Raw genomic sequence first — 10745 nt, 5'->3', positions numbered from 1 at the left:
CGAGAAGGACGCTGCTTGCAGACAGGTAGACTGGGGGCTCTCATGGTTGTACTGTCACCTCAGATGCAGAGGGATCCCCCCAGACCCTCCTGCCCTCAGCTTCCCAGCCCTGCCCCCCATAGTCCCACCTCACCTTCCCTGCAGACGGCACCGAGGGCCCCCGGGGCTGGAGGACGATCAGATCAGGTCCCGTGCAGGTGTGCGGCCGCTGAGCCCTGTAGCGCTGCAGAAGCGTGTTCAGGACACTGGATTCGTTGATACTGATGAGAGAGGCCAGGTCCTCGGCCTGGTCCAGCTCAGGGGGGTTGGCCTGTGAAACCGTCACATAGAGTCTCCTCTGGCCTCCTGGGCCCCCAACACACACACACACACACACACACACACACACACACACAGCCCTCCTTTTGAGAGCTATGTGCCAAAGACCGGAACAGAGCACAGGGACTCTGGATGGGAAGTGATGAAGCCCTACGAATAAAATAGGGCCATGCCTTCTCCTTGTCCTCTGTGGACAACCCCTCTTCGCTGTGGTCCTGCACTCGGTGGACCATGAGGGCAGACGCTCCCAAGGCAGACTTGACGAAATTCAAAGCACTTTCTGAATCTCAAACACCACAAAAAGACAGGTGATGCTCCAGTGTGTGCGAGCATTCACTGCCATTTCCTTCTCTTCTGGGTCTTATGGAGAAGCTGTCAATATGCTCCGTGATACCCAGGAGAGGAGGCCAATGGCCAAACCGCCTCACTGGTCTCATAGCCCATCATGCACTGATTCCTAGGAAACCATCTGATTCCTAGGAAAAACCACTGATTCCTAGGAAACCTTAGAAGCAAGGGGTGTGTGAAGCTGCTTCCTGAAACATCTATTCTAAGAGGCGTCCTATCATTCTCTCCAGCTTCAGGGAGTTTTCTGAACCTAGTAGTCTCGGGTTTGGGCCAAGCTTGAGCCCTCTCATAGATCAGCCTTTCTTGCAAGGCCACTGAGCCTTTGTAAACGCCCAACGTGGGAGAGGAAGCCTGAGGTGGGCAGAGGAGGAGCAGAAAGGAATGCAAATGAGCAAGGAGGAAAACTCCTTCTAAATTATCAGGCTGCAAGGGGGTGGAAAGGGGATGATAGAACCTTTTTTTTCTATCATTACACTGTGATTTGTCCTCAAAAGGATTTATGGTGCACAACAAAAAATGTATTCAAAACAATTTAAAGAGCAAAGCTGAAAGTAAGTTTGATGCCGAAATATAGGCCATTGGAACCTATGCTGTGGTTAAGGGCAAGCAGCAAATTTGGCTCTGAGTTCCCTGGCAGCCAGAGTGAAAACAGAAACATGCTCTGTAGTATGATTTGCAATACGTATAAAATTAAAAGCAGTCATTTTTTTGGGTCCATCAGAAGAACTCCCAGTTCTAAGACCTGATAAACATGTCCCTTGATGTGTCCTCATTAAGAGAAACCACAGGAAAGGGTGAATGACCCCCTAACAGTATCCCTCCAGCAAAGCAATGAGTTCAGTGGGGTTCTTTGCTATAACTCCTTACAGGGCATCAAGCCAAAATGGTTTGGTAGTCAGGTACAAGGAAACTTCTTGCAGGGCTGGGGAAGGAGGGTATGGAGCAGGGGGGCAGCGGGACAGGGGACTCACCCGATGGACATGTTCCTCATCCACCTCAGTGATACTTTTGTCAGCATCAATGCAAAGTCTCACCCTTCCTGCCGGCAGGTCTGCTGTTCCCTCATCTGGCTTTAGCACTGTAGCTGGTTGTACATCCCAGAGAGAGAAGGGGAAAGGGGAGGAGATGGGAGGAGAAGAGGGGAAAGAGGCGAGGGTAGGAGAAACGAGAGGCTCTAAGCTGGGCCAGCAAGCTTGGGAGGAGGCTTGGGACAAGTCAGAAAGAGGCTACACCTTCCCTGTTTGGGGTCTATTCGCTTGGAGCTTTCTGAGTTGTGAACCCAAATCCTTTAAGGTCAGGCTCAGTCTGACTCACCTTAGGCTTTTACCAGCTGTCACAGTGCCAGGCACAGAGTAGGCACCCAGACAGTTGGGTACACTGACCTATCTCATACACAGACCTGGAATGGCAGATGATGGCATACAAGCTGCCATTTCCCCCTCCAATGCCCATGGCAGACATCACTAATCAACCACTCTTCCCAGCCATGTTCAGACTGGGACTCAAAATCACTTCTCAGTAGAGTGCAGTGATCAGCCACAACCAATCGACAAAAGTAGGCTTATGAGATCAAATCTATTGGCCCACTTGTACCTGACTCTGGGTTCCTTGAAGAACACCATAGAAAGCAAGCATGCGTGTTGCATTAATGAGTTTCAGTAGGTAAATAACTCATTGTCAAGACACAAATGTCTTTGAAAGACAGTCTCCACTGCTCCTCTCCCCTCCTGACGCTCAAAGTGTAATCAGGACCTGGAACATATGGCTGGCAGCAGTAGGAGGCACAAGAGAAGACTCGGACCCTCCAAAGGTGCTAACGCCCCTACTTACCAAGAGTAAATCCGTCCTTCTGAGCCAGCCAGACTTTCTCTGCCTCGTACCATCTGTCCTCAGGAGCCTGAGAACCAAGATCACATAAATTAAACAAGCAAATGGCACCACTGCCCACCTTCCACCTTCCACGGGGGTTTCCCACAGTGTGGTCTGGGGCCGTCCAAATCGGAATCTCCTGGGGGAGAACGGGAGAGGGAGTGTGCTTATTTAAATGCAGATTCCCGTTGGAACCCGGGAAGCGGAGTTTGCAGTGAGCCGAGATCACACCACCACACCCTGGCCTGGGTGACACAGCAAGGCTCCATCTCAAATAAATAAATAAATAAATGCAGATTCCTGGGCCCCACTCCTGGTCTTTGTAATGAGACTCCATGGCTGGCCCCAGGAATCTGCATGTTTAACAATCTGCTCTTTATGCCATTCCAAGTTTGAAAGCTGTCGTGTGACATCATAAGCAAGCTCTACCATGTCAGCCATGAGGAGACACCTCACATTTTGGGGACCTTCCCTCACTCCGTGGGGAATTCCACTCCAGGGCAGGTGCAATGGAAACTTCAAGACTTCTGCTCATGAAGGAAGTGCTCGTCCCCTCCTCTGGGTGCCTCACAGTTCCAGCCACCCCTCTCCAATTCCCTGACCACCGCCCGTCCACCCCTTGCCCATCCCTGGGGGCAGATCTTTCCCATCCCTCCATCTCTGGGGGTGCCCTGTCTGCCCCTCCCCACTCCCAGGGCCGCAGCCCCCTCACCTGCTCTGAGTTTCTGCTCTGGCCTCCTTTGCCCGCCTCCTGGGGGGCCAGCCCATCTTGGTTCTCCTTCTGTATCCGAGGCCTTTCTGCATCCTTCTCCAGAGCAGGCTGGCTGGGTCCTTCCAGCTCTGTCTCCAGGGCACCAGACGCAACATCTTCTCTTGAGCAGGGCCGCTCTGCTTCCTGCCCACTTCTTCCTGACCAGCCTCCCTTCCCAGCAGCCACTGGTGACTCCACCATCGTGCTCACCTCCTTTGGGGCTTCACAGCCCTTCTCCGTCTGACTCCGAGCTTCGCCTGCCTTCCCGGACTTACCCTGGGGTTGCCCTATCTTTTCCTTCTTATCCCAGGACTCACCTGCCTTCCCAGTCATGCTCCGAAGCTCACCTGCTTTCTCCCCCATTCTCAGATTGTCCCCCAATTCACCCTGCATTTGGTTTTTCTTCTCTGTCTGGGTCTGAGGCTCACCTGTCTTCTCTGCCTTACTTAAGAGCACCCCTTCTTTGTCCTTCTTATTCTGGGGACCATCCCACTTACTCCTTCTTCCCAGGAAACTTCCCCACTTTCTCCCAGGGATTTGGGGCCCTACATGCTTCCCTTCACTCCCTACATTCTTAGAGATATTCTCCTTTTCCACCGGGCTTGTGGTCTCCCCTCCCTCCTTCTCTGCTTTCCCTGGTCGCACCCCCTCGCCGGGCCCTTGGGCTTGGGGCCTGGTCCCCTGCCTGTCTTTGCCCTGGGGCTCAGCCTCTTTCAGCTCTTTGGTTTTGGGGGTCCCACCCCCCTTCCCCACTATGCTTTGACCCTTCTCGCCTTTTTTCAGTGCCACAGTTCCTTGACCTGTGTCCCCAAGACCCCCAGTCCGGGTCTTCTCAGCTTTCGGGGCCAAGATCTCAGTGCTGGCCTGGGGGCCACAAGGAGCCCCAGAGGTCTCCCCTTTCTTTTCCTTTCCAGTATCTGTGGCTGGGGGAGGGGTCTTGCAAGGCTGGGTGTCATGGGGATGAGTCCTCTCTGGCTTGGCTGAGTCCGGGTCCAGCTTGGCCACCATCAACAACACATCACCCCTCCTCATGCCCCTCTTGAAGGGGAGGGTCTTTTTGGCTGGTGTCGCACTGGAGCCCAGCTCCTGGGCCTTCTCACCATTGATGCTGGTCATCCGCTCAGGGTCGGGGCTGCCGACCCCCTCGCTCTCCTTGCTCAGAATGTCTGAGCTCCCAGGAGAGCTTGACTGGTTGTCCTGAGAGATCTGCTGGCTTCCAGATCTGGTGCCACTGCTGGACTTGCTGTTGGGTTCGCTGATGGAAATTTCTGGGGTCTAGGAGAGAGAACACAACCATGCCTACAAAGCTGCTTGCTGACCTGACAGCGTTGTCATTCACTCACGCATATTGATTCATTTCGTTGTTCATTTGTCCATTCATCCTTCCACAGATGCTCGAGCACCTCCAAATTCAACAGGCATGGCCAAGCCTAGCACCCTTGACCTTGGCCCAGCCCCTCAAAGTTAAGTGATGGAGTGGAAGGAGTGGACTTTGGAGCCCAACAGAACCAAGTTCAACTCCTGACTCTGACACTCTATGGCTGTGTGACCTTAGCTAAATGACTTCTCCTCTCTGAGTCTGTTTTTCAATCAATAAAATGAGGATGATAAAAGCCCACCTTGCAGGTTAGGTGTGAGAATGTGTGATAATATGTAGAAACTGAGCCCAGCACATAGTGTGTTCTCAATAACAGTAGCTACTGCTACTACTGTTGTTATTTCTGCCTGGATTCTTCCTGGGCCAGTAGGGGATCCAGGAAAGGACTCAGGACCTGTCACTAGAAGACCTGTTCTCATCTTGCCTCTAGCAAGGCTAGAGGCAAGGCAACACTCTCCAGCAAGGCTTCCTCTCTATCTCTATCTGGGCTACCATCTTTTCTCTCTGGGCTTTGGGTTTCCCCAGTACAGGCAAATACCACCTGACCATCCAGATCTTTAATAGGATGAGATGTGGAAATGCACTTTCGAGATCACAGAGAGAGGAACAGCCTGAGCTGCTGCTACTTCCACTGCCCTGGTCCCCATATCACACTTCCCATACCAGCTGAGGGCTCTGGTTTCTGCCCCTGGGGTCCCCCACTCTTGCCTGACCTAGACATTGGTGGCTGCATAACACCCAAGGGGTTTCCACTGCCTGCTCCCTTCCCAGGCCTTTTTACTGCCTTGTGATTTTAGCCTTGTGCAGAGCTTCATCCTCAAACCAGCCTGGCTGTGGCCTGAAGAGCTCACAGGTCCAGCTGTGCCTGCATCCCTGCAGAAAAAGACCTCAACCTCATAAGCAAGTTCCACCCTGATGTCTGGCTTCACCACCAACCCTAGCCTGTAGCCTGGGTTCTTCCATCCTGGACAATGCTAGCACAGCCTCACAGACACCCATGCCTGGGAATCTGGGATTCTCCCCCTCCTCTTGCATTCAAACCAGTCCTAGGGGCATGTTGATTCCACCCTGCCAAGCTTCACATCTGTGTCTCTTTTTCCAAACCCATGTCTGCTATCCCTCACCTGGGCCACTGCCACAGCCCGTGAACTGCTGTCCCTTCAATTTGCTGCCAGCCATTTTAAACCAGATCAAAAGATTTGCGTAGCTGCCTACAGGAAAATCATCTGGCACCACCATTGGTCTTTCAAATTCCTCAACAAGGAACCCCAGCCTCCAATCTGACTATATTTATTGTCCCTACTCGTTCCCATGCATGAACTGTACTGGTCACCTTCTCCCACCTGACTCTCCCCTGCCTCCAGGCTGTTGCCTATGCTGAGCTTGCTGCCCAGAGTGCCCTTTCCCCTCTTCACTTGTCCATGGTCTACTCATCTTCTATACCCAGCTCAAATATCTCCTGTATCTCCTCTCTACAAATCTTGCCTGAAGACCTCAATCAGAAATTGTTCCAAGCTTGCACCAAGTCCCAGAGCACTATGCTAGCACACCAGTCACAGCAAGGCCACCTTCTGCATTCCATTCTGGCTTTTATCTGCGTCTCTCTCCTGTTTTAGGTGGCCGATGCCACAGCAAAGTCTCTGTTTTCATCTTTGTAATAATGATGATAATAATATCTATCATTTATATCTTCCTTGCAATGAGCCCTATATCACCATCATGCAATCTCCTATTTAATCCTCCTAAGGAACAACTGGAGTAGATTCTAAACTTCTCCCCATTCTATAAGCACAGAAGCAGATGCAAAGATGTAAGGAGACCCAGCTACAAAGACGCAATGTAAAACCAGTTCTCTCTGACTCCAAAGCCAGTGCCTTTAACTGCTGCATATTAGACGCCCTTCCTTGTCTCTCTAGGGCTCTCTGGAATCTCCTGGGGCTCTTTAAAAAACCTTAATGCCTTGGCCTTATTCCCAGAGACTCTGATTTAGTCTGTCTGGGTTGTGACTCCCCGGGTGATTACGAGGTACAGCTGGAGCTCAGCATCATGACTCTGGGGCCCATGGCCGAGTAGCTCCTCCTGACCTTCTGGGGAAGGCAGGACATAGCCTTGGAAGGGGGATTGACTGCACTTGGCAAATCTCACCACTGTCTACACTATATTGAAAAGTGAGTCAGTGCCTTATTTTTAACCAACCACCACAGAGTAGACAGTAACGTGGGGTGGGCCAAACAAGATAACTAGTGCCAGTCTTCTCCCACCCCACCCTCATATGCCCATGAATTCTCTTCCTTTGGATCTTCAAAGTCATCAAAGTCTTTGGTCGCCCCACCCTGCCACCCTTCTTAGCATATAGAGGAAACAGCACCTCTAGAATCACTGGGGCCAACAGGAAACTAAAGCACATTTTTATAGATGACTAAACTGAGGCCAATAAAGGGGAAGGGGTTTAGCCAGGACCACAAAAAGTGGCAAGGCCAGAGCTGGAATCTAGGTCTCCTTGACATTTAATACGGGCTACTTTCCACTCCGATGTTATTCCAGCCTCTCCCTCTTCCTCACCGGCCGGGTAGCCTTAGGAGAACCGGGTCACCTCCCCAAACCTTGTTCTCCATTCCTGCAAAATGGGATGGATTGTAATGGCTTCTTGCAAGGATTAGATGAGGATCAAATGAAACAGTTGTGCTGGGACAAGGCAGGAGAGTACAGAGTTATTTACTGACTGGGACAAGAAAGTTAAATTGGCAGGAACCAACCAGAGCTTGCTGCCGTGTGGAAACATGTCCTGAGGCTCCCTTGCTCCAGCCCCAGGAATATCTTGGCCCATGGTCCAGCCACCTGCTGTGGGCTGAGGCTCAGAGCCATCCTGCATCTTGGCTCTGAATCTCCATCCAGGCACAGCAGTGACAGTTTGTCCCCATCCATGGCTTAGCTCTGCCTCTTTACTTGCTCACAGTGACACCAGCACTGCTGGTGTCAATCTCATGGAACCCTTTCCCCACAGGTCTCTGTGGCACCACCCTGGCCACCTTGCTCACCAGACTGGTCCTTTTCCAGGCATATTGTGAGAGAAGTGAACACACAGGCTCCCCTCCTTGCTCTGCCTCTATCTGGTCTTATGACCTTGGGAAAATCACTTGACCTCTTTTGAACTCAGTCTCCACCTGTGATCAATGGGTAGAATCCCATCCACCTGCATTGCTGCACGGGCTATCAAATGAGCCCATGAGCAGTACAGAAGCATTGTCTGGTGATAAACGGCACACAGTAACATTTCATCCTAACCTAACAACAGCCTGCTGGGGTCAGCTTTGGCCCCCACTTATGCCTCAGGTCAGGAAAGAGTGGGAACAGAGCCTGTCCTCCCGGTCAATCTCCCCAAGAAAGACTTGGCTGAGGTGTTTCAGCAGCTGCTGCTGTTCAGCTGCTGGAGGACCTCTCTAATGCATCGAAGTCATTCATCGGACAGGTGCAGGCACATGTGGGACTAGCCGGGCAAACCAAAGCTGAAGGGGAGGGGAAGGAAGAGCCAGGGTGGGTCACTGGGCTTAAGCCAACACCAGGCTCTGAGGCCACCAGACCTCTCAGCCCAGGCATTGCAGCATTCATCTTGTCCAAAGGGGGCACTGAAGAGACATAAAGAGATGCCCTTTCTGCCTAACACAGGGATACTCCCAAGATGCATTGCACTCCAAGCCTGCCTCTCTCATGGTCTGCCTTGTCATCCTGCCCAGGTTCCAAGGCTAAAGAGGACAGGAGAGAAATAGCACTGGCCACCACCAGGGACAAGTTTACAAATCCTTAAAGCATAGGGGCCACATTGTATTCAACTATTGCTTCAATCCAGCAGCAGAATAGCTAAGGATTTTTAGCAGAATAGCTATTCAGAATAGCTAAGGATTTTTAGTGGACATCAACCAATCAGGAGGGACACCAGCTGGAGGAAGGTACTGAGGTTCCTACCTGTGCCAAGCATTAACCCTGTAATTACTGGATTGTAGCCATTCCAAGGGACTCAGGAGAGGGACCTGGGTAAACATGGCAGCTGGAGGGCACTTGGGGGCCCAAGGGTTACAACCATTTACCACCTGGTATGAAGGATTCAATATTTTAACAATCAATGCAACTACACCAGTTAGTACCAACTCAGTAGCTTTCTGCTTAAAGTGAACCAACTATACATCTTAGCCAGTATCTAGGTTTCCTTTTCTATAAAAATAGTGGTCAAGTAGGCTGGGCATGGTGGCTCACGCCTGTAATCCCAGCACTTTGGGAGGCCGAGGCGGGCAGATCACGAGGTCAGGAGATCGAGACCATCCTGGCTAACACGGTGAAACCCCGTCTCTACTAAAAATACAAAAAAAATTAGCCGGGCGTGGTGGCGGGCGCCTGTAGTCCCAGGCACTCGGGAAGCTGAGGCAGGAGAATGGCATGAACCCAGGGGGCGGAGATTGCAGTGAGCGGACATCATGCCACTGCACTCCAGCCTGGGTGACAGAGCGAGACTCCGTGCTTAAGGAATTCCTAGTCAAATAAGTCATATAATCAAATAAGTACTATGCCAACCAACCACAATTAAGACAGGCATAGAAAGCGCAGCAGGATTCAGAGAAGGAAGACAATGGAAGAACTTTCCAGAGATGTGCTATTTGAGCTGGGTTTTGAAGGGTACACAAGAGCTCAATAGATCAAGTTGAATAAACGACATTCCTCAAAGCCAGGATAGCAGGAGCAAAGGCAGGATGACAAATGACTCAGAGGAAGCTCACAGGACAGAATGATGGGAATGGAAACGCATCTGGTCCCGCTTCTTAGGAACCACTTACCTCTCGTTCCGGAGAGGCGAGAGCTAACTGTTTCCTCTGTCTCGCTTCCTTGGCCTCTTTTTCAGTCTCCCGGACCAGTTGCTTAATGAAGCCCCCTGGGATGACAGAGAAAAGGGGAGGGGGCGAGGACGGTGGAGGGCTCTTGTCCTCTTCCCGAATCTGTTTTGCAGAAGCAAGGAAGGAGAGAGCTCAGTGAGTCAACCAGCAGGAGCAAGCCGCCCTTCAAGAAGTTTGCGATGGAGTCTGGGAGGGGGCAGAGGAGGACATACTTGACCAAGCCCATGTATGAGAAGCCACAGCCAAGCAGGTGAGGCCCAGCAGGACTCAGGGGGGTCCCTGGGACAGTGCATGAAAATGGAACGCAGGGGCAGCCCGGAATTATGCGGGTCAATGTGATTTCTGCCTGGATCCCGTCTCCTTGTGATACGAACAGTCACTTGCATGGTCAAGGCTGCTGGTTCCCTTCCTTGCCATGGGACACGCCCATTTCCAGGAGGACCTGCTCTGAAAGGAGGTTTCCCAGTTTCCAGAAAGGGGTGGATCGCAGGGAATCATCTGCACTCTCCTGGTTCGCCTCAGCTTATAGTTAACATAACAGATGAACCAATTAATCACTTACTGTGCGCCAGGAGCATGGTAAGATAGGGAAGCGCTTATAGCCATGATGTATATAAGGATCTGACTCTGTGGCTCCAACCCACTCAACTGACACAGTGCTGTGGCTTCCTGATGGTCCTTAAACCAGGACTCGGCCAGCCAGGGGCTCTCTAACACTGGGTCCTAGAACAGGCAGGTTGGACCCTGATATTTTACCATCCCCCCTAGAAATATGGCCTAGGCTAGCACTGGCTGGACTTGTGGTGCAGCTGAGACCCCTCTGTTGGCCATAGCGACTTGGAGGCTGAGGCATGGGACCGGCTGTGGGCGACTGAAGTGTGTCTTTAGCCTGCATCAGTGACAGCCCATGAGAAGAAAAAAAAAGTCACCAGTACTTTATATGGAAGAGTTCCATACTGGTTTAAAATAGCCTCCTTATCAAGAACCTCTGTGCATGTGTGGTAAAGACTTGCTGTCTGCAGCCCCACTGATAAGGGAGGAATTCAAAGGAGATAGGAAAGGCTGGGAGACAAGGCCATGGGATAAAGCTGGTGGATGCAGACCTCTGCCCAGGGACAGAGAAGCAAGGGTAGCACTGCAGGGCCCACATCAACATCATTTCCCTTCTTTCCTCTCTGATCTGGGACTGAAGACACTT

At 51.6% G+C, this 10745-nt stretch overlaps 1 protein-coding gene across 1 annotated transcript in view; it reads right to left on the bottom strand.

Annotated features, from left to right (window-relative positions):
- The window catches only part of MYO18B (myosin XVIIIB), a 316623-nt gene that overhangs the window by 304755 nt on the left and 1123 nt on the right, over positions 1-10745 (bottom strand). The window contains exons 2-6 of the mRNA XM_011975366.1: positions 9491-9651; positions 3248-4561; positions 2497-2563; positions 1638-1750; positions 134-310 (exon numbers count right to left, since the gene is read on the bottom strand). Of these exons, the coding sequence (XP_011830756.1) occupies positions 134-310; positions 1638-1750; positions 2497-2563; positions 3248-4561; positions 9491-9651 (1832 nt within the window). The remainder of the gene's footprint in view (positions 1-133; positions 311-1637; positions 1751-2496; positions 2564-3247; positions 4562-9490; positions 9652-10745) is intronic.

Source organism: Mandrillus leucophaeus, unplaced genomic scaffold (assembly GCF_000951045.1).
Source record: "Mandrillus leucophaeus isolate KB7577 unplaced genomic scaffold, Mleu.le_1.0 Scaffold154, whole genome shotgun sequence".
Classification (NCBI taxonomy): domain Eukaryota; kingdom Metazoa; phylum Chordata; class Mammalia; order Primates; family Cercopithecidae; genus Mandrillus; species Mandrillus leucophaeus.
This window is presented reverse-complemented; position numbering and strand designations above follow the sequence as displayed.